Here is a 24,212-nt window from a genome sequence, read left to right as displayed (position 1 = left end):
ACAGGAGAGAAACTGCTGAGCTGGTTCGGCAGCATGACTCCTAATACCAACGTGAATTATTAATGTGACACATTCATCACTCTGCCGACCGTCGATAGCCTCCATTATAGAGCTGTATGTGTGTGTGTGTGTGTGTGTGTATACATTACAGAGTGTATAGTGTGTCGGAAACTTCCCGCATACGAGCTGCTGGATGGCGGGAAGAGAGATAGAGAGGGAGAGGGAGAGAGATGGAGAGATGGAGAGAACGGGTGATGGACAGGAAGGAGTGACAGCAGAGAGCATTAGCTTGATATCAGCTGAGTCATGATATCAGATCTGGATGCTGAGTCAAGATATCAGAGCTGGATATCAGCTGAGTCATTCATTGTGAGTTTGTCTCAGTCTAATTCTGAGAGACCCGCCCTCTTGAGTTGGACAACCAATCAAAAGTGGCAGCACAGGACCTGCATCCTCCCTGCTGGCCACCAGGGGGCAACTCCTCTCTGGTTGTATAGAAGTCAATGAGAAAATGGTCCTACTTCTCTCTTGATGTATTATCTCATTAAAGATTGTAAACATGAGTTTATGGTCTCAATCTCTAGTTTCAAGTCTTCTTCAATCCAGCATGATGTTCATTTAGTACATTATCACCGTCAGTGTGAACGTGTTCTGAAGACGCTATAGATGTGAGTTCCTGATACACTGCCCCCTTCAGTTTGGGAGGAGAATAAAAGATCCAAAGGTTTCCTCGTCATGACTCAGAGATCAGAAAACACTAATCAGTGGTTAGAGGAGAGAGATCGGGTCTCTCATCGTACTCAGATTACCTTCGGATTGTTGATGTTGTGTGTGTGTGTGTGTGTGTGTGTGCGTGTGTGTGTGTGTGTGTGGTGCTGATGAAGGTGAAACAGAATGAGGATGTGAAAATTTAAACCTGAACTCTGTTTATTTGGGTGAGAAACGCTTGAAAACTTCAAGCAGCTCATTAATTCAGCTTCACTCATCTCAGTGGAGGAGAACGTGCATCACATGAGTCAGAGAGAGAGAGAGAGAGAGAGAGAGTGGCTCTGATCACAGAGACCCAGCAGTGACGTACTGACAGCTTCCGCAGCTAATGAAGCGATGATGTCACACCGCCTCGCCACGCTAACGAGAAGCTAATGGACGGCGGAGCGGATGACCGCCAAGTCGGCCTCTAGAGTAAACAGCAGGGGCAAGGAACCATCACTTTACCACACACATACACACACATACACACACACACACACACACACACACACACACACACACACACACACACACACACACACACACACACACACACACACACACACACACACACACACACACACACACACACACACAGACTGATAGAGAGAGAGTGTCTACACATGGGCGTACAAGTGTGTCCGTTACAGGTTGTGTGTGAGTGTGTGTGTGTGTGTGTGTGTGTGTGTGTGTGTGTGTGTGTGTGTGTGTGAGCTCACAGTTAATCACCTAAAGAGAGGAAGTCCATAAATTCAACTCTCACACTGTAACCCTACAATCACACGTCACCACTGTGGGAGCGTATATGGACATATTAATATATTATTATTAATATAGCATATAGACAGTACGGCCGGTGGTCCTCAGAGTCTACTTCCAGAAACCACTCGGGGTCAGAAGAGCCATCGTCCCACGCAGGTCTTTATGACCCACGTCAGCCCCCCAGCAGAACCATGTGTGTGTGTGTGTGTGTGTGTGTGTCTGACCTGGCTGTAGGTGGCGTCCAGCAGGGTGTCCAGGTTCTGCAGCGGTGCCGGGGTTTTGTCTTTGAAACGGGTCAGCAGGCGGCGCTGGATGGCTCGGAACTGGACTGCTCGCTCCGACAGCAGGTCCTGGTACTGCTGAGCACTGACACGCAGCTGACACACACACACAAACACACACACAGATGACTTCTCATTAACTGTGAGACACAGAAGACTCTGGAGGTCTGGGGGGGCATCAGCTGGTGCGTACCTGGAAGTGGTGGTCTACAGACAGGAAGTAGTCCTGCAGAGGCAGCGGTCCGCTGAAGCTCTTCTTGAAGTCTTTGACTCCCAGTTTGGAGAAATGCTGGTCGAACCTGTGGAGCAGCTCCTTCACCACCATCCACATGTCCTCGAAGCAGTCGCTCTGGATACGGTAACGCTCTGACACAACAATATCAACGTTAATATTCTATTATGGAGAATAAAAACAACAACAACAACTTAATAATAATATTGACAATTCAATACATATTGATGTGACTTGAGTCTTGATTGTTATTAGTAGCACAAGTATAACTATTACGAGGTTGCATCAATTTATTGCATTTAACTTTAAGATTTACAAAATTTACGGTGAAAATTCCTATATTTTGTCTCAGATTTTTTTTATTTTTATTATAAGTTTTGTTTGTATATCCTGCAGCCCAACATCGGTGTCTACAGAGAGACATGAGATCCAACACCTCCCCTGAGAGACCAGATCTAATGCACCTGGGTTGTCATGGTAACACAGTCCTCGTGGGACTATAAACCCAAGAGTAAACAGGGTGGATCAGAGCCGGATCAGAGGTTCATGATCCCCTCGTTTCCACCTGGAGGTGAACTAGTCTGCTGGATCTCTGCTGGTCTCAGACTCACGGGAGGTCCTGGAGGCCTGAACCGTCACCGCGGCCCCCGACAGGAACCGCAGAGCCAAACTGTTCCCGTCCTTATCTTCTGATTTAGCTGAGAACTCTGCGGAGACAGAAAGACAGACCAGCGGCGTGATGAGACAGATAGGGCGGCCTATCACGATGCAGATACAGTCACGCGGCTCACAGAGACCCTGGATGACGGTGGCGGCCTCAACGCCGTGTTTAGACGGCGGCGCTGCCGATCGGAGCCGATGGGCAGATAACCCACGCACAAATAAATAAACACACCGGGATAATACACAACAGCTAAACACACACTTGTGTTGATCCCTCTCAGCCTCCAGCCAGCTGCTGCTGGCATTCAGCTCGCTGTGACGCCCCCTGGTGGTCGCCCTGTATTATAATGCCAGGGGGGAAAACAGGTTGCAACCAGGATCTGAACCAGACCCACCTGGGTCCAGATCACAGTGGCAATGGCAGGTCATGTGACCACGAGACCCCGAGACCCTTCATACTGCAGAAGTTAGTGAGTGAGTGAGTCTGAGAGTGAGTGAGTAAGTCTGAGTGAGTGAGTCTGTGAGTGAGTGAGTGAGTGAGTGTGTGTGTGAGAGAGTGAGTGAGTGAGTGAGTGAGTGAGTGAGTCTGTGAGTGAGTGAGTGAGTGAGTGAGTCTGTGAGTGAGTGAGTGAGTGAGTGTGTGTGTGAGAGAGTGAGTGAGTGAGTGAGTGAGTGAGTGAGTGAGTGTGTGTTTGAGAGTGAGTGAGTGAGTGAGTCTGTGAGTGAGTGAATGAGTGAGTGAGTGTGTGTGTGAGAGTGAGTGAGTGAGTGAGTGAGTGAGTGAGTGAGTGAGTGAGTGAGTGAGTGTGTGTGTGTGTGTGTGTGTGTTGTACCTGGGAACATGGCGTTGAGGTCGACTGGTGGCTGGTTGGTTTCCACGGTGATCTTAAACTTGGTGGTTTTGGCCGGAGACGAAGGAACACAAACCAACGCCAGAGGAAGACTGAACCTGGTCTGGAGAACCCGGGGAACTCCTGAGAACAAGATAGAACCGAAATGTGAAGATTTCCAAAATAGCGCACACACACACGCACACACACACACACACACACACACACACACACACACACACTACTACGGATGCTACTACGACTATTATAATGTTCTCCAGAGCTACTATAACATTCTCTCTCTTTAGCTCCTTTCCTGCTAAACAACCCTAAATTCGGAGCCCACTTCCCCTTTAAGTGGCGCCGTCTCCACAGAAACTCCCCTGGAGCGAATCAAACGAGTTCGCCACATCGTGTTTGAGGCTCTCTCTCCAAACAGCGGGCGGGTTAGCGTTTGTTAACACAGTCAACACAGCCGATGTTCAGATTACACCAGCATCTGAGCGCTACGCGGCCCGGAGACTCAACATCAACACCAGATCTGGACGGCTGTTTGTCGAAGAGCCCAAAAGGAAGTTTTGTAAAAAAAAAAAAAAAAAAAAAATTGGGGAAATTTTTAGGAAAAAAAAATCAGAAGGGGGGGTGGGGGGAGTTAAAGCCAACTATAACTACGTCCTGAGCTTAAGCAGTGCTGAGCTTGGCAGAAATCTACACTTAGCTAGAATAACAGAGCGAGGGAAAGGAGTGATGGAGGAAAAGAGTTGTTAAGGAGCGATGGAGGCGGGGGGTGGGGGGGTGAACCGACGGCAGCAGAGGGAGAAAAACAAGCAGCGTGAGAGAAACACGATGAGGAACGGCGGCCGCGGTGGGAGGGACACTTACATGATGGAATGTTCCAGCTTATTACAGATAGTGATAATTACCTGCAACTACTGTGCACCTTCTCAGGCCAGACGGCAATAATTACATGATTACCTGAATAATTCAATTTGGGTTTGGAGACGTGGAGACTAAGGAAAACGAGGAACAGAGGTAAGGCTGAGAGAGGAGATGGAGGCGGGTTTCAGGGTTTTAGGGAGGAAGGGGGGCCAGACTGGTTCTTGTTATTGATCACCTTCTACAGGTGGGGAAGAGTGCATTGTATCCATATACGGATGCCGAGTATCGCTCTTTTATTATAAGAAGTATTCAACCTTTAGGTAATTACCTCTTCAGTCCACTAGGTGGTGCTGAGTTTTGTTTTATGGGGAGTCAGGTGGTTTGGCGGGAAGTTGGTCAAAACAAGTGAATATTTATCTTCTTACATAAAACAGATGACTACATAATTTGGGGTTATAACAGAATAAAATGTGTTTTGCAATTTATGTTATAACAAAACTCAACACATTGTACTGTGAGAAGCATCCTGATCATTTCGTATCATGACATAAGTATTATATCGTAACGTAAGTATCGTTACAAAATCGTATTGTGACATAAGTATCGTGATAATATCGGAACATAAGTATCGTGATAATATCGGAACATAAGTGTCGTGGTAATTTCGAAACATAAGTATCGCGATAATTTCGAAACATAAGTATCACGACAATATCAGGACATAAGTATTGCGATGATATCGGAACATAAGTATCGCGATGATATCGGAACATAAGTATTGCGATGATATCGGAACATAAGTATTGCGATGATATCGGAACATAAGTATCGCGATGATATCGGAACATAAGTATCGCGATGATATCGGAACATAAGTATCACGATGATATCGGAACATAAGTATTGTGATAATATCGGCCTTCAGGATTTTACCATGAAAACAAGAAACTATGGTGTTGATGACGGTGGGAGGAAAGAGAGAGAGACAGACGAGATTAAAACAGACAACGAGATATCACAGAAGAGATGATGATGAAGATCATGATGATGAAGATGAAGGAGCAAAGACAGGAAGGGAGTGGAGGTCATGAAAGGTTGGAAGAGGCCAGGGGAAACATTTTCCATCTCAGATTCAGATTCAGCATCGCCATTTACTAGTGTGTGTGTGTGTTTGTGTGTGTGTGGGGTTGTAAATCTCGTCTTGTTCCACTCCACCTCTGTACTGGACGTTCCCAGGCTGTCGTCACCAGGTTACACCCTCAGTACGCAGATTTACCTGCACCACCAGTGTGTGTGTGTGTGTGTGTGTGTGTGTGTGTGTGTTTGTGTTTTACTACAATTTCAAACTCTCTGAGAATTTCCAACACATGTGTGGGACTGTTCGGGGCCTCCAGACATCTGTATTATGTTGAATATATAATTACGGCACCAAATTAAAGTCATAAGTCAACCTGTTCTCTCCGTATGAGCAAACATAAAACCCCTGCTGGATCCCCCAAACCTGATATGATCCCAGGAACCACATCTGCCTGAAATCTTGATCCCCCCCCTTTTCATTTGGACTTTATTCACATTGACTTTTTTTCTTTTCATTGCTGTATTAAATTACTAATAGTGGCTAAAGCCGAGCCTCGGGGAGCCCTGAACCTGTTATCAAGGAGGCAGCAAATACTGGACCTCATCTGGAACCGGGGCCAGTAGAGCCCAGAGACCGAGCAGGTGAACAAACACACAACTTAAGTTCAGCAACCTTTTTCATATCAAGTGTCATTGGAATCGTAAATATATTTATATATATATTATATTACATATTACATTATACAAATATATATATATATTGTGCGTCCGTTAAATGTTGTGGTTTTCGTCGGGATAAACGCAGTGAAAAAAAAGGCAACAATGTTTGCAACAACTAAACATCGCGGCTCAGTAAACTGAGGTTCGTCTCCACAGATGAGTCACATGGTCAGGACATGTGACCTCACGCTGCTGCGTTGTGGCAAAGCGAGCGTGTCGGCTGTTAAACTGCTACTTGTTCAGGCTGCCGTTCGTCCGGCGTCCCGGAGGACTCCGACTCCAATCATCTGGAATCTGCGTGTGTGATGGCCGCTGGTTCAGGATCAGGTTCTTCCCACAGCTGCAGTGATGTCAGTGTGTGTGATTTAGTGTGTACACGTGAATGTTCAGTTTGTGTGAGTATGTGTGTGTGTGTGTGTCTGTCATGTTGCTACGTTAAAGGATTTCTGGGTAAATGTTGATGCTGATATTTCTATAATGTGATAATAACAGCTCTCTTAAAGGGGAAGTACGTGGATGTTGGGTCAGTGTTGGTGCTACGTGCACCAGAAAGGATCTTCTTCCCGTAACCATGGTGACGTAGTTCAGTCTGGACTCCCAGTCGTGAATTAACGTCCCCGACCATTTTTACTGTCATCGTCTCACATTTTGCTATCTCATATTAGCTTCATTAGCTGGAGAGGGGCGGGGCTTTTCTGATGAACCAATCACAATCATGAACCAAACACAGCTGAGTGGGTCAGCTGACCAATCCGAGCTGACTGGGGCTTTTTGGGAGGGAGGGGCAAGAGGTCAAACAGAGGGTTTCATAGAGAGAAGAGCTGCTGCAGCAAAGCCTGATGGGAAAATAAATGACAGCGTGTCAACACGTTGAAGTGGGAACCTGACGAGGAGAGAACAGGTTGGTCTTTAACCTGTGTGTGTGTGTGTGTGTGTGTGTGTGTGTGTGTGTGTGTGTGTGTGTGTGTGTGTGTGTGTGTGTGTGGATGAAGCGGTCGCTGTTGTTACATTACTGACGTGTTCTCGTAACATATTTACGTCCCTCGTTCTCTCCGACACGCGGGAAAGAACACGACTTTAATCTGGCAGCTTACGTTTCCACAATAATGTATTTGGCTGATGCATAAAAGCTGCATATGAACATAATTTGCAGTAGGAGGGGAAAAAGTGCCCGGCTGCATGTGTGTGTGTGTGTACACTACTGCAGGGCCTCTAAGCCCACTATAGATTACAGGACATCCTATTCTGTATCAAAGCACACAAACTCTACGGACTAAAACAAACACCGGCTGACGACTAGGAACACTACTGCTGTACTACATGTGTGTGTGTGTGTGTGTGTGTGTGTCCGAGTGTGTGTGTGTTGCTGCGCTGAAACATGCCAGTTGATGTACGCCTGTGTGTGTGTACGTGAAACAGATGATATTTCTATGTAAACTGGAGTATAAATGGATATTTACTTATTCCATAGAGTGAGGAAGTGTGTGTGTGTGTGTGTGTGTAGCCTCTTGCCCATGTATCACGTTGCAGGAACATAAACAGTAGGCAGCGGTCTCTTCCTGTATATACAGTAGTGTGTGTTGGAATGCACACGTGAAGTCGTGTGTGTGTGTGTGTGTGTTTCTCTATTCTATCCATCGCTACAAACCAAACACTCACCTTTGGGATTAAGTTCTGCAGAGAGGAAGAGGAGAAGAGTTAAAGGTTAGAAAACAGATCATTCAGATCACAGAGACAGAAGAAGAAGAAGAAGAAAGAAGCATCGTCAGCACTTTATCCATCACACACATCTCATTCAAACCAGTAACAGAGCAGCACTGGGAGGACTGGAGGAGGGGATTCCCTGGGAAACCTGCCTTCTCTCTGCCGTCTGGACCTAAACACAAACTCTGTCTGGTGAGCTGTGGAAAGTACCGCTGCAGCAGAGCGCCGGCCAAACCCATCAGGAATATGATAAGATGTCCAAATCCGACATTAAACAGCTGCTCAGCTGATCTCCCTCTCACAGCGCCAAGCGTCATCGATTTAGACTCCGCCTCTTCTCATCCTCTCATCCCCTCATCCTCTCATCGATCAAACTCTCAGCAGAAAGATGTGAACATCTTCATTCAAAAACTATCCAAACTTCGACTGACTGGTTCATACTTATTATTATACTTGTAGTTAGTCTGAGTCTAAATAAAATACCATCCATATAACTCATTTATATTAATTGAATAATATTCAGATAATTCAGTGTCCTGCTAGCAGCTGGTACATCCAAAATGCTGTGTGTTGATTCCCGGGACAAACAAATTATTGTTGTAATTTATGAGCACTACCGGTTTCATAAATAATAATAATAATAATAATAATAATAATAATAATAATAATAATAACAATAATAACTTTTGCAATTTTTAGTCAATAGTCAAAATCCTGAAGCTGGAGTCGGCAGCAGGTTGCACAGATAATACTTGTAATACCATAAGAAGTACACATGTATTGATGAGATAGCAGGTTGAGACATGTTGGAGGGTCCTGAGTTCTACAGGACTTCCATTAGAGGAGGGGGGGAAAGTCCTCCATCTTTTATCGCTGCTGCTCCGCTGCCAGACTTCCTCCGCTGCTGTGGGATTTTAAACCTCCGTCCTCCAGCTTCTCTAACCTTTCGGCCACAGCGAGAGAAATCTGGCAGATTACGCTGCGATCTGATTGGTCGAGGAGGATTTCCTGTGAAGGTGAATGAGAAGCAGATGGCAGGTCGCAGGCCAATGAAACGGCTCCAAGCTGCTGAGTCAGCAGGTTCACACGTTATTAAAGACGGTGAAAGTCACGCTTCCGTACGGCTGCCTCCCTCTCTTTTATTACTACTAGAACTACTACTACTACTACTACTAATACTACTACTACTACCTCATACTACTACTACTATATACTACGTTATTAAGGACGGTGAAAGTCACCCTGCTGTATTGCTGCCTCCCTCTATTTTATTACCAAACAGATCAGCTTCATTTACTTACTACTACTACTACTACATAATAATAATAATAATAATAATAGAGCTGACCCCATCAAACTGTTGGTTCAGTCCAAATACAACATCACCACCTTACTTTATACCCTCTACCCCCCCCCCCCCCCCCCCCCACACACACACACACACACACACACACTACATGAACATCATGTTGGATTGAAGAAGACTTGACATTAGAGATTGAAACCATAAACTCATGTTAACAATGATTACTGAGATAATAATCGCAATAACAACCCCCTGGTGGCCAGCAGAGAGAATGCAGCTTTAAAGGACCTTCAGCTTTGGCTTCACTTTTCAGAACCAGAGTTTTTGTTTAAAATAAATGAAATTAAGTCTTCATTCCTGCAGGTTTCCTGCGATATAAATCCTCATAAATCCACTGATGAAACAATGACAGACCAACTGCAGCAGATCATTGGGAGGAAGCTGAGATCTGCACTGAAGAGGAATCCCTCGTTTGGGGGTCCTCCCTCCAGCAGATCTGTGTGATCCAGACCGAGAACACAAGCTGCCTGGCAGACCGGCAGAGCCCGAACGGAGAAGGTTGCTAAACAAGGACGGCGCTAACAAGGACCCTGCAGCCTCCCGGAGACACGGACATGTGGAGATGCTGGTCACTCTGGCGAGCTCAATAAACCGGGAGAAACCGGGACCGACTGCCAACCGGCTCCCGAGGTTTCCACACGAGTTGGCGTAGCAACCAGTGAATCATGGCTGGCCATGTTTTTATGGAAATTATCCGCACAGTTGCAAACCGATCTGTGACAGCTCGGATGAAAATGCCTCATTGTGTGTACGGGCCGACAATGTTGTGGAAACGCCAACTCGACCACTTGATCCTCCGGAGTGTGTTTGTGTGATGGCCGTCGTCTAATGAAATTCCTTCTGTGGTGACGACGAGCCGCTTTGAAGGGCTTAAAGAGTCAACGGCTTCTTAAATGTCAGAGGCTTTGTTGGGCTTAGAGACGGGCACAGTAGCCACTGGGTGGGGTGGTGTAAGAGGGGCGGAGGTGGTGTAAGAAGGGTGGAGGTGGTGTTATGAGGGGTGGAGGTGTTGTTATGAGGGGAGGAGGTGGTGTAAGAGGGGTGGAGGTGGTGTAAGAAGGGTGGAGGTGTTGTTATGAGGGGTGGAGGTGGTGTTATGAGGGGAGGAGGTGGTGTAAGAGGGGTGGAGGTGGTGTTATGAGGGGTGGAGGTGTTGTTATGAGGGGTGGAGGTGGTGTTATGAGGGGAGGAGGTGGTGTAAGAGGGGTGGAGGTGGTGTTATGAGGGGTGGAGGTGGTGTAAGAGGGGTGGAGGTGGTGTAAGAAGGGTGGAGGTGGTGTAAGAGGGGCGGAGGTGGTGTAAGAAGGGTGGATGTGGTGTTATGAGGGGTGGAGGTGTTGTTATGAGGGGTGGAGGTGGTGTAAGAGGGGTGGAGGTGGTGTTATGAGGGGTGGAGGTGTTGTTATGAGGGGTGGAGGTGGTGTAAGAGGGGTGGAGGTGGTGTTATGAGGGGTGGAGGTGGTGTTATGAGCGGTGGAGGTGGTGTTATGAGGGGTGGAGGTGGTGTTCTGTGGGTCGGAGGTGGTGTAAGAGGGGTGGAGGTGGTGTTAAGGTGGGGGCAGAGAGAGACAGACGGAGACAGAGTGATGCATTCCTCTCATACCGGCGGCGTTTAGAGGAGACGAGGCGTGAATGTGGATTAAACCACTTTGCAGTCGACCACCAGACGAGCCGACACCACAGCTGGAAACAGCCATCCGTTTAGACCGGCGAGGGGGCGTGGCCTTTACGATGAGAGAGGTAACCTGATCCAGGAGGTCCAGGCTGAGTGACAGCGTTTAAAAGGCCTTTCACTGCAAATGGGTTTGTAATAATCAGGGGAGTCATCAAACCCCCCAGGAACCAGGTCTTGTCCCAACACGGTGAGCTGAGGGGGGGGGACGGCGGCCTGGCATGGGCCAAGAAGGGTCACCCATCCTGCACCCAGCCTTCAGAGGTCCACCTGAAGACCTGAATCTGCCTCAAAGACTCCTTTAACTGCATCCATCTTCTCCTGTCTCAGGATCCGGCTGACGGATCCTTCACAGCCCAACGTAGTCCAGGACCTCGTGTGGATGGTTTTAATGGAAGGGATCAGGTTTGAGAAGAGACAACGTGGTTTTGATGCTGCGCTTAGTTTTGCGAGAGGTTTGAGAAAGTAGTTTTGAGAAATTGAGCCTCAGTTTAATGTGTTGAAACGAGGATCTACGAAGATGATCAGCAGAAAAATCTCTCGTTAAGCTTCTCCTCCATCAGAGTATCAAATACAAAGAATCAAAGCTATCTAATCTATATCTCACCTCTTTTCTATTTTCCATGCTTTGCGTGCCTCCTCTTCCTCCACGTTAATAACCCTCCTCCCCCTCCAGTCCAACAGGAGACCAGCCCCCCCTATTCTCTCCACCCCAGCTGCTCGGCTTCCAGGCCTCCGATGAAATACTCTTTTATTTTCAGCTATTTTTAGCATCACAATAAAGCCGAACAAAAAAAAGGAGCACTTCCCCAATATTTCCAGACATTTCACATTAAAGTGCTTCTGGGGGAGAAACTGTTCCACCGGCAGACGCCTGCCAACGCAAACCCAATCCAAAGGAAACAATAGTAAGAAAACACAGGTTCTTTTTTCATGAGCTGCTTTTTTTTGTTTTTTTTTGTTGAAGGAACGCTAAAAAAAAATCAGTATTTAAAAAAAAGGACGTCTGTGACATTTGAAATAAAGAGAGGTTTTGTTGGTTTTTGCAGGAGGAAAGTAATATCTTCCAGAATTATTGCAGAGGCCTGGAAACCGACGCCTGGAGGGAGCGGCGGGATGAACGGGGCCCAGATGTCCTTACGTCAAGTCTCTGTTCGCGGCTGCTGTTCGGCAGCGCTACACAACACGGGACTGTATCTGGACTCACAATGGAACTCACAGCCACAACGATGACCTAAAGGCAGAGCCGTTTCTTGCCTTTTGAGTGGCCCGATGCAAGATGCTGTCCCTAGTGGCTGCAGGGGCCCTATGCACCTATTCTTATAGCAAGAAACGGCTCTGCCTAAAGGGTTTCATTTAAAGACACATAACGGCTCGCAATGCCGGGCCTCGGGTCACCACAGAAGAGGAGGTTACCTGTCGGCGAGCTGTAGGACACGGTGATGTCGCCACTCAGGTCGGCGGCGGGGTAGTGTCCGTTGAGGAAAGCTGAAAACGCCACGACGGTGGAGGAGCCGACACCTGAGGAGACAGAGAGCAGATGTTGAGTCCTGATGTCACTTCCCGTCGAGCAGCTGATCCGCTCACTTCTGTTCCTCTTTTATAAGCCGTGAAACGTAATCCTGAAATAAAAGGAGTTAGTTACAGCTACGAACATTACATCCTTAATACCCTTTTTCTGATTTTTTTGTTCCTCTGACAGGATGGAGACCCTCTGACTCATGATCAGCAACTTAACCCTGAGATCACCACAATTTATACATCTTTATATATTCTAAGAGTTTACATAGTGGAATCTGATTGGTCAAGTCTTGCCTATAGTCGACATGATTCAAGGTTCAACTTTACAGCTAAGTGTTTACGTCATCTTAGTAGCTAACTAGCATTGGTAGCATGGTAGAGACCTGTCAATCAGCATGTAAGCCCCGCCCCTAAAGCATCCCCTGCTTTCTGGTCTGGTGGACTCTAAATGGACGATAATGTACTAAATGAGAGAAGTAGGACCATTTTCTCATAGACATCTATACAATCAGAGAGGAGTCGCCCCCTGGTGGCCAGCAGAGAGAATGCAGAATTAACAACCGTTAGCATCGGCTTCACTTCTTGGAACCGCAGGTTTCCTCCTGTCTAAAACGGTTTCTCTCTTTCTGTTTTTACTCTGGTTGTCGTTGAACGATGGCTCCGGAAACAAGTTGTCCAACGAAACACCGAGTTGGAGTCGGCATGTCGGAGGTGAGGACATGACGGGACGCAGCAAAACCCAAACTAACCCGAGTCCTTCAGGAACACACACTCCACATCCCAGCCAAGGGGAGGACAGAGCAGCAGCAACAGTAACCAGAGCACTAAACAGCATCCAAGTACCCATGCAGACCAGAGAGAGAGAGAGAGAGAGAGAGAGAGAGAGAGAGAGAGAGAGAGAGAGAGAGAGAGAGAGAGAGGGAGAGAGAGAGAGAGGTGGGATCAGATCCTGATGGAGAGGAAAGGATATATTACAGCTAATGGCTTTAAGCAGCCACACAAACACAGTCACAGGGCGATGGGTGTGGTGGTGTAATGGGGCGTGATGTTCCTCTCGGCTGCTACAGGTGACTGGACACCAAGTATGTGTGTGTGTGTGTGTGTGTGTGTGTGTGTGTGTGAGAGGGAGAGAGAGAGAGAGAGAGAGAGAGAGAGAGAGAGAGAGAGAGAGAGAGAGAGAGTGAGTGTGTGTGTGTGTTTGTGTCCTCATGGAAAACCATGAAGGAGAGTCAGGAGACGGCTGTTTGAAAAGATCTCTGTTGTGTTTCTCTCAGTGTATTACACACGCACGCACGCACGCACGCACGCGCACACACACACACACACACACACACACACACACACACACACACACACACACACACACACACACACACACACACACACACACACACACACACACACACACACACACACACACACACACACACACACACACACACACAGCAGATGAAAGGAGAGCCTCCTCCTCCTCAGACAGACAGTAGGGAAGATTAACGAACAGAGACTTTCTCTTCTCTGTCAGAAGCTCTGACAGCGTGACCTCCCTCATCTTCTCTTCTTCTAAAGTCCTTCTGACGCAGTCGATCAATATTCATCTGTCAAATATTCAATATCTGCTTATCTGAGACTCTAGGTGTTTAGTGTAAAATATGTCACGTGTTAGATGGAGACTCTAGAGGTGCTTAGTGTAGATACGTCACCGTGTTAGATGGAGACTCTAGAGGAGGTGTAAGCTCTGACTACATGAAACCAAGCCATCCCTCCCTCCTCCCTCCCTCCTCCCTGTCATCCTGTCTGTCAGCAGAAGGCTTTTAACCCATGTGACCTGGAGGTCAAACTGGTCAGACTGGTTTAAGTGCTCTAAGTGTTCCCAGGCCCATTAAGACCAACAAACAACACCCCCCCCCCCCCTCGTCCTCCTCGATCAGACACATCTGGACATGCTGCTGCTGCTGCAGGTAACATGGAGGTTGATGACCTGGAGGCCCGACCCACTTCACACTGGTCCCAGTGCTCTCACGCGCATTAACCCATTAACACCACCGCCAACCAAAACAATCTGAAGACTGAAATCCCAGATTCTCTGCTGCCTCCTTTCTCCTCCTCCTCCTCTTCCCAGTTGGTCTCCATCTTTACTTTCGCCTCCACAGTTATTTTATTTCCTTTCAGTCACATTTCCACTGATTCTCAACCTTTATCCTCTTCTCTCCTCTTCTCTCCTCATCACTTTCTTCTCCTCCTCTCCGCTACCGTTTCTTTCTCTCGTCTCGTCGATCGTGTTATTTTTTTGCCGGTGAACATCGGAGGATTCAGGCGAGGGCTGGATCCTCCGCTGTTGGACATCAGACAATCCTAAGTGAGAGTTTGGGATTTTGCAGAACTAGAGAGAGTCAGAGAACTCCATCCAGGTCTGAGGCGAGGAGAAGCTGAGCGGCTGATTGGTTGGTAGCCGTCTGTCTTGGAGGACCGTGGCGTCTGAAGCGATGTCGCCAGCGCTCCGACCACAGACATCTGTGTTTACATGTTTACACCGAACGCTCACAAGGGCAGCAGGATACACGGCTCTCCTGGGAAACTAAATATGTGTGTGTGTAGATGTGTAGGTGTGTGTGAGTGTATGTAAATGTGTGTGTAGATGTGTAGGTGTGTAGAAGAGTATGCAGATGTGCGTGTGTAGATGTGTAGGTGTGTGTATGTAGACGTGTAGAAGTGTATGTAGATGTGTGTATGTAGATGTATGTATGTGTGTGTGTGTGTGTGTGTGTGTGAGTGTGTAGATGTGTGTATGTAGATGTGTGTGTGTATGTAGATGTGTAGGTGTGTAGAAGCGTGTGTAGAAGCGTGTGTGTGTGTGTGTGTGAGAGTGTGTAGATGTGTAGGTGTGTAGATGTGTGTGTGTGTGTGTGTGTGTGTGTGAGTGTGTAGATGTGTAGGTGTGTAGATGTGTGTGTGTGTGTGAGTGTGTAGATGTGTGTGTGTGTGTAGAGCTCTCAGGTTATAGTACTTGACAGCTCAGGTTAAACCGAGTACTGACTGTTTGGAAGAGGTTAAAGGTCAAGAGGTTGGAGATGGGGATCTATACCGCACAAGGAGATGGTGAAGAGGTGTGTGTGTGTGTGTGTGTGTGTGTGTGTGTGTGTGTGTGTGTGTGTGTGAAAGACCTTTCTTTGCCATGTGCAAATAATATAAAAAGCAAAACATAAGAGAAAAACAAATGTGGAAGGTAGATTCCATTCCTGCTCTGCAAACGAGGGGATCTGAGGTGAGCGCCGCCGCGTTGTTAAGCATCGACCTTTGACCTCTGTCGGTCAGGATCAGGTCGGAACGCCGTTGTGGGTCTGACCTTAAACACAACAAACCTGATCTTGATTTTAGAAAGTGACTTCTGCATGTTGGGAGTAGGAGCTCCGTGGAGGTGGATAACTGAGCCCAGATCAGCCAAACACAAACACATCGTACATGCATGTATGAGGGGATGAAGACGCCTCCTCACTGGGATTATAACTATTATAACTGTAAGAAAGTCTGTTTATAGCCAACAGGTTTGGAATTAAACTGAAACATTGATCACTAAAGTTTCTACATGATACCAGACTCACAACTTAAGATCATCGATGTGTAGGAACTCAATAACGATACAAAAATTATACATCCGGCAATTCATTAATCTAAAGGATTTCATCTGCATGAAGACGATGTTGTCAGCCTTGGTGTGGTTGTGCATGATGAAGAGGAGGAAGAGGAGGAAGAGTGCTGCAAATCAATACAGAGAGAAGGAAAGCAAAAAAGGGAAGAGAAGGAAGCAGAAGGGAGAAATAAAGACATCAGCCGACAGCGTGACAAATGAAAGAGAGGAAGCAGAGAAAAGATGGAGAGAGGAAACGCTAGAAGAGAGAGAGAGAGAGAGAGAGAGAGAGAGAGAGAGAGAGAGAGAGAGAGAGAGAGAGAGAGAGAGAGAGAGAGAACAAAGGAGGCAGTGTGTGGTGAACAGGGGACGGAGTCGCCATCTGAGACGAATAAAAACTGGAATAACAATAAAAGTCAGAAGGCGCTACCTCCCCTCCTCTTCCTCCACACACACACACACACACACACACACACACACTGAGACAAGCGTGGACACACACTGATCCAGACAATCAAAGACACATGGGACAGCCGCACGCACACTCACACACACACACTTAAACATAATCAGAGGGAGATGAATATTGTAAGACGAGTTACGTGTGTGTCTGTATGTCTGTGTGTGTGTGTGTGTGTGTGTGTGTGTGTATGTGTCTGTGTGTGACAAAGCAGAGATGAGCAGGTGAAAGAGAGAAGGTGTAACCTGTGATGATGAGGAAGACAGAAGCTGTCGTCGTGGTTACGGTTGCTGGTGTTTCTCTAAACGGCGGCCATGTTTTCCTTCATCAGCGCTACTTGAATCCGTCCTTTTTTCTTTGTTTTTTTTTCTCTTATATTTGTGTGAAATGTTCATAATTAGCTGATGAATTCTGGAGGCCAAAAACGTTTGACCACTGAATGCTGACTGTCCATCATGGACGTGGTGGACTGAGAGAGACAGGAACACCAGTCAATACATGGGACACAGACAGCAGTCTTCTGGGTGAAAGTCCTGTGTTTGTGTCACACATCCATCAGGTGTCACCTGACGTCCAGCAACCTTAAAGATTTGAGATATGTTGTTTCTCGCGGACTTCATCTTCCAGAGTTCCTTTGGAAACCCAACAGTGTTGTGATCCTGGCTTCTCCTCGTTGCTTCTTGATGACTTTGCTTCTTCACTTCCATTAGTTTGTCGTTTCTTTTTCTTGGGACTGGAAGTTGAACGGTCTTCTTTCTCTGGCTGTTGATCCTCCGTTGTGAGTCAGCAGTAATGAAATGTACTGGTCAAACACTTAAGACGAGAGGGAGCCTGACTCAGCAGTTGGAAGTTACCGATTTCCGATTACAAGTAAACGCAGCATACTTCCATGAGCAGCTCCACCTGGGCAGACCAACCGCTGCTGACTGACGTGAAAAGCTAAAGCTATGAGCTACACATTTTGAATTTTGCGCGGGAATGTCGCCACAGACATGGAGATCCTATTTCTTGGCAAAGCAGCGAGAACAAGCACTTTCATTAGTGGGTCACATGATCAACCACCATCGTTTTAACTCACTGATTGATAGACAATAACTTAAAAGACAATTAAATAGATGAAAACGTGAGTACAACTTTAAACACGGTCCAATAAAACATTCATAACTAAATACAAATAAAGTCACCAAAGTGAAGATTTCCATCCGATGAAAGAAGTAAAAGAAGACTGAGAATCTGAAGCTCAGACTGACACCAGAACACATGAACAGCACATTAAAACTGAATGTTTCTCGTGTGTGTTACATCCTAACTGAGCCTCCGGCTGACAGCCGACAGTGATCCATCTGAGCCAGGTGTGATTTTCTGGCCCAAATCACGAGAGTAAACCCTGCCTGAGTGCTAGAGTCCCACCGTTAATGTATTCTTTCCTACGGTTCCTGGCCGCCAGCGGAAGCGTGACGTTCAGGTTCGGGGGCCAGAATGTGACTGAAGAGTCAGCAGACGCTGGTCCTGCTGCCTCGGAGCCAGGCCGGGCCGTTCTGGGCCAACGCAGGCCAGCGAGGGGTCACTGAGGAGGGGGCGGGAGTCAGCGAGGGGGGCGAACGAGAGAAAAGAGAGAGAGTGTGTGTGTTCAGTGGCTCTCATGTTTCGCAGTAGAGAGCTGTTGATTGACTAGTTGAAGCCAGCGCCAGATTTCTGCAGGAAGACAAAAGAGCGTCTCACACACACACACACACACACACACGCACACACACACACACACACACACGTATGTGGAGGTATTTTAAGGTACGTCTAGCTGTGTGTGTGTGTGTGTGTGTGTGTGCTTCTGAATGTGACCCGTCTGACCGCCACCTAAACTCGTGTAAACAAAGCGTCTCTTGTAAACGAGTCACAGCCTCTGATCTCCCGTATAAACAGTGAAACGTCGAAAGCTGCTGCCAAGAAGTAAAAAAAAAAAAAAAAAACTTTCGCTTTTTTTTTTTTTTTTTGGCATCTTCTTCAATGAATTTGCTTTTGATTAAGTTTGAGATTTTGTTGGCACGCTCTGCATCGTCAGTTCAGACATGGAAGCTATCACGGCTCATGCAAATGACTTCCCAAACAGAGTTCCTCCTCAGCGGACAGATTATGTTCATTTCCTGCAGCAGAGCTGGAAGATCCTCCTGTTAGCTCCTCACGCTGCTACAGGGTTCCTACACCTGGAGACAGCTTTTTACAGAAGGACCACAAATGAAAGGAAAACTAATTCCACTAACAGATCCACAGAAATATAATCACCAACTATTTTCATCATCTGTTCATCATCAAAAGTCATTTTCATGCAGAAATGTCAGAAAATGCTGTTTTCATTCCCTCAGGGAGATCTTCTTTTCTCTGTTATATCATATATGTCATCACATAGAACATTTCAAGCACTTTCAAGCACTTTATTCTAAATCCAAGCACTTTTCAATCCTTCAAGGATTTCCAGCACCCGTGCCAACCCTGTAACTGGTTGAAATACATTCTGAAACTGAGAATCGTGTATAAATGTTCACTATTGATCGGCCGTGTTCTTTCAGCTTCATGGTTGATGGAGGCGTTTAGTGTCTCAGTTCTGTTGAACGGTGTTAAATCTAAAGAAATAAAACTGGGGCATCATCGGATGGAAGGATCTATCCCTCCTGCTGAGGCAGAATATTAATACAACTACCGGTAATAAAAAAAATGAGCTACGATTCCAACATCGTACCACAGAAAATGGTGAACATATGGACACGGATGTATTGAAGCAAAGACGTAATAAACGCAAAACATGTGCATTCGAAAATATGCCAGAATATGAAATGTAAGTCATAAAAAAATAAAATATGTCATCATTATAAATGGAGGAAGCTGAAAGAAGAGTTTACAGGAAATATAGTGCGTGTTGTGCAACAAGCACATCGTGTTTGAATTAAGAGCTGCAGAGGTCAAGTATGTGCGTGTGCATATATATATATATATATATATATATATATATATATATATATATATATATATATATATATATATATATATATATGCACAGATAAGAATGGGGTGAAACGCATCGTGAATCATGAGAGCCGCGGCCGCTCTGAATCGGGCGGCTCCCGGCTCACGGACGGCGTTCCAGCCGGCCGACAAGGCGTCTCACATCTTGAAATGATGAATCCCGATGCATCACGGTTCCTCTCAGAACGCGGAGGACTCCTCCTCTCTGATGGATGATGGCTTCAACAAATGTCGGGAGCCGTTTCTGGAGGAAGAGAACGAGGTTTTTTTTTTTTTTTTTCTTCTTCTGGTGCCGATCCAGCTCGAGAGTCTCCATCTGGGCTCCGTTAGTCTGACCTGCAGCCTTCAGTGTGACATGTTTCCTCTGACTGAACAAACTCCGGAGGGTTCACGGCCTCGCAGGGAACGGGATGTTTAATTACGAACCAGCTCTCAGTTTGGACTCAAGTGTAAATGTCCGACATTCATGTTAAATATCACATCTTCACGCCGTACATGAAGACGGTTTGGGAAGATATTGTCACGATATTGTCAAACGTTACTTTACTTTGGAGGGATGTATATCGTAAGGACAGAGGAAGAAGCTTCAAGGTTTACTGAAGAGGGAGGCTGGTAAGAAGTTAGTATGATTTTTCGGTTTCGGACTTAAACAGCGTAATTTACAGCAGGACAGTGAAACGGTTGCCTGAACGCACCACAACAAACAACAGGACGGCGTTTCTAGGAGTCTGAGTTTCCTGAAAACAGCCTCTGTTCAGTTTGTTTGGTGAGTAACAGCGAAGCATCGGAAATCTGGTGGACGTGCACTTCAGGCCAGGAAACAACTACAACAAAGTGAAATGGATTGTGGGTAAGGTGGAGACAAATGTCAACATCTGGACTCTTGTAAAGCTGAGCAAAGAACACGAGAACAACAGACGTGTGGGACTGATGCTCGAACTGCCTCTGTTATATAGTCATGCTCCACGTGCACCAGCATACACAACATCAGGAGTCCTGCTCCACGTGCACCAGCATACACAACATCAGGAGTCCTGCTCCACGTGCACCAGCACCAGGAGTCCTGCTCCACGTGCACCAGCATACACAACATCAGGAGTCCTGCTCCACATGCACCAGCACCAGGAGTCCTGCTCCACGTGCACCAGCACACAGAGCACCAGGAGTCCTGCTCCACGTGCACCAGCACACAGAGCACCAGGAGTCCTGCTCCACGTGCACCAGCACCAGGAGTCCTGCCCCATGTGCACCAGCATACACAGCATCAGGAGTCCTGCTCCACGTGCACCAGCACACAGACCAAGGTACCAACACCTGCAGGTTAGAGGTTCAACCCCCAACGGGGCCACACATTTTAAAAACGTGTGTTCTCGTGGAGCCGTTAGGAGCCTCTGATAAACGCCTACACCAACTGGTTCACATTACACACTCAGTAAACCGCCGTATACGTGCACACAACGGGGTGAAGAGTCAAACAGAGGAAACGCTGAGACGTGAAAACAGCTCAAAGGTAAATGCTGTTAACAGGAGGGATGATGGTGTTTAAAGGAGCCGACAGCAGATGTCAGTGAACACACACACACACACACACACACACACACACACACACACACACACACACACACACACACACACACACACACACACACACACACACACACACACACACACACACACACACACACACACACACACACACACACACACACTGCAGGATAAAATAGAATGCAGTGTCAGTTTTGTTCCTTTATCATGCTGCCCTAATATGAAGCAGATTCTCAGATTCTCAAACTCTTATCTTCTCTTGAGACAAGTAAGAAAGTGAATCATTCAGTGAAAAGTGGAGAAAGCATGTTGTGAAACTAAACTATGTGTTTCTGGACCCGAGACGGACGGAGCAAACCGCTGAGGGACAGAGAGAGAGAGACTGACCGATGGGCTCCAGGACAAACTGGTCCTGGGAGACGGCCAGCGGAGGACGGATGGAGACGGTCAGCTTGGAGGACTGAACCACACAACGGGCCTTCACCTTCACCTGGAGACAGAGAGACACATGGCAGGTGTGAGACGGGAGGAGGACGTCATCGCGTGATGTCATCATGTGATGTCGTACAGCTCACCTGTACGGTGACTGAAGGGACGGCAAGACCGTCGATGTCTTGGATCAGAGCTTGCTGCAGACGAAGAGAGAGAGAAGGATGAGTGTGAGTGTGTGTGCATGTGTATGTGTGTGTGTGTGTGTGTGTATATGTGTGTGAATGTGTGAATATGAGTGTGTGCGTGTACCGATGGGCTGTCCATGCTGGAGGACACAGCAGCCGTCAACATCAGATCCTCCTCAGCGTCGGCTTTAGGCAGGATGTCTGAAGGAACGACAGAGTTCAAAATATCAAACTGATGACGCTCCTGATGATGTCACATAAAAGACAAACATCTTAAGACGTCATCTTAAAACAAGAGGAATCAATGACAGTATTTAAAACATTTAAAACTTTCTAGCCGTTCGTCACAGGAAGTAAGAAACTTGATATTTGCCAATATTCTGTTTTGTATTCACTGAGAGAAGCTGAATGAAAGAATTAAACACTAAACGATATAACTGTGAACCGCTGCTGATGTGGATCCGCCGATCCAGCTGGTTTCATGTTCTCCATCCGGCTCCACACACTTTAATGAGGCGTTTTCACACCTACAGTCTGTCTGCTCCGCTCCGTAAACCTCTTTCAATTACATATTTGTGTTCACGCAGCTGCATTTACAAGATACGTGTTACATGAGGAAACAGGCGGAGATCAAAAGATCCACTTTACACTTTCACGCCGCGGGTTGATCTCGGCCCTGCTTATCATTTATCACAGTTTAAAAATGAGGTTTGCCTGGAAAATAATGTGCTCGAGGAGGGGCAACATAAAATGATTCCCATATTAATCTAGATTTTTTTTACGGGACGATTTGAAAAATCCATATTCCTCCCCAGAATAATATTTAATAAGGAACACAGTTTTATATGATATGTAATAGGGGGTCCTAAACGTTAAAGACCTCTGTTCTAAGGTCTGAGTAGACCTCCTACCCTGAGTCCTGGTGGCCTCCCTGATGAACCTCTGCAGCTTCTTCATCTCAGCGTCCACCTGCTCGTAGTCCGCCTCCCTGGCGTCCACCTTGGGCGTGGAGAAGAAGGACGGGTCCGTCCCCATGTAGGAGCACAGGAGCTGACCGCCGGAGCTCAGACTCACCACGACGCCCTTCAGGTCCCTGAGGAGAGGAGGGGGGTCATGAGAACCCCGGGACCTGGTCTTACTTGAACCCCCATCTACCTGCTAGGAACCAGGAGGAACCAGTGTGGAACATGTCGTTTACAGTGGGTTCTCTGCTTCGAGGAAACAGAACGTTGTTATCGCACCGATGGAACGAGGCTGAACGCCGGTTCAACTGTGTGTGTGTTAACTGGTTGCAGATGTGTTGTCGTTCCACTCCAGTGAGTCGGTAAACACACACACACACACACACACACACACACACACACACACACACACACACACACACACACACACACACACACACACACACACACACACACACACACACACACACACACACACACACACACACTTGTCATTCCGTGTCGTGTCTCCAGATAAAACCCAGATCAGATTGACATGCGACCACATATTTGCATCTAATCTTTCTGGAATATTAATTTATGCACGTCGGTTTCTGATTTTGCACGGGTCTGTTTCACATCGGGTCCAGATCGGGTCCAGATCTAGACTTGTGAAGACCTAGCTGGTGAGGACAGTTTGGAGGGCCGGAGGGAGGCGTCTCATTGGACCGGGGGACGGGAAGTCATAAAACTTAATACGACCTCCAGAAACACAGCAACGAACCCGGAGCAGTAAATCACAGATCATATCCACCGTGTGTGTGTGTGTGTGTGTGTGTGTGTGTGTGTGTGTGTGTGTGTGTGTGTGTGTGTGTGTGAGAGAGAGAGAACAAGACGATGATTATCAAGTGCTTTAAAACAACACAGCCAAACACACACACACACACACACACATACACACACTCTCTATCTGCTGCATCAAAAAAAACACACACACATACAGAAACCACATCATTTCTCAGCCATGTTTGTACGTCGTAATTGCATCAAATTACAGTTTGATTGGAGTCGCTGGGAAAAACACTGAAGCATGGCTGCAGCAGGCCCCGCCCCACTCTGCTCTGATTGGCCAGCTAACACCACACACTCCGGGATCAGGAGCTGGAAAACCGACTACGGAACGTGTTGCAGTCATACCAGCAGCCCTCATTTAAATCTAAAGTCCTGAACTCCAGGTTAACTTGATATGTAATGTTTTCCATCTACCAGATATGAGACATCCTCTCATACTGTTAAGGTCTCAGTCATGCTTCTCTGCTCGTACTCACGGGAAGTTGGCCACGCGAACGGCCACGGGCACGAAGGAGAGCTGGGCCGCCCACTTCAGGGTCACATCCTGGTACACGAGCAGCATGTTGGTGTGGTTGCCTAGCAACAGGTTGGTGGTGCCGTCCGTCACTAAAGGAGACCAGAAAAAAAAAGAAACGGATTCTATTCATGTCAGCACAATTCAATTCAATTCAATTCAATTTTATTTATAGTGTCA

The 24,212-nt window shown here is 46.9% G+C and overlaps 2 protein-coding genes across 3 annotated transcripts in view; both read right to left on the bottom strand.

Annotated features, from left to right (window-relative positions):
• bbs9 (Bardet-Biedl syndrome 9) overlaps nucleotides 1-24,212 on the bottom strand; it is a 100,057-nt gene that overhangs the window by 55,224 nt on the left and 20,621 nt on the right. Inside the window, exons 9-19 of one of the 2 annotated variants that reach the window (XM_084027711.1) lie at nucleotides 23,995-24,124; nucleotides 22,637-22,818; nucleotides 21,850-21,926; nucleotides 21,684-21,737; nucleotides 21,496-21,598; nucleotides 12,353-12,457; nucleotides 7,854-7,868; nucleotides 3,522-3,662; nucleotides 2,637-2,732; nucleotides 1,987-2,159; nucleotides 1,737-1,889 (exon numbers count right to left, since the gene is read on the bottom strand). In XM_084027711.1, coding sequence (XP_083883837.1) covers nucleotides 1,737-1,889; nucleotides 1,987-2,159; nucleotides 2,637-2,732; nucleotides 3,522-3,662; nucleotides 7,854-7,868; nucleotides 12,353-12,457; nucleotides 21,496-21,598; nucleotides 21,684-21,737; nucleotides 21,850-21,926; nucleotides 22,637-22,818; nucleotides 23,995-24,124 — 1,229 coding nt within the window. The remainder of the gene's footprint in view (nucleotides 1-1,736; nucleotides 1,890-1,986; nucleotides 2,160-2,636; nucleotides 2,733-3,521; nucleotides 3,663-7,853; nucleotides 7,869-12,352; nucleotides 12,458-21,495; nucleotides 21,599-21,683; nucleotides 21,738-21,849; nucleotides 21,927-22,636; nucleotides 22,819-23,994; nucleotides 24,125-24,212) is intronic. The other variant, XM_084027712.1, reaches the window with a different exon arrangement.
• Nucleotides 7,665-24,212, bottom strand: part of dctn3 (dynactin 3 (p22)) — a 55,741-nt gene continuing 39,193 nt past the window's right edge. The window contains exon 8 of the mRNA XM_084027718.1: nucleotides 7,665-7,699. The gene's annotated coding sequence lies outside the window, so the exon portion shown is untranslated. The remainder of the gene's footprint in view (nucleotides 7,700-24,212) is intronic.

This window comes from Eutrigla gurnardus, assembly GCF_963514095.1.
Source record: "Eutrigla gurnardus genome assembly, chromosome: 14".
Classification (NCBI taxonomy): Eukaryota; Metazoa; Chordata; class Actinopteri; order Perciformes; family Triglidae; genus Eutrigla; species Eutrigla gurnardus.
Note: the sequence above shows the minus strand (reverse complement) of the source record. Positions and strands in the feature narration are given on the sequence as shown.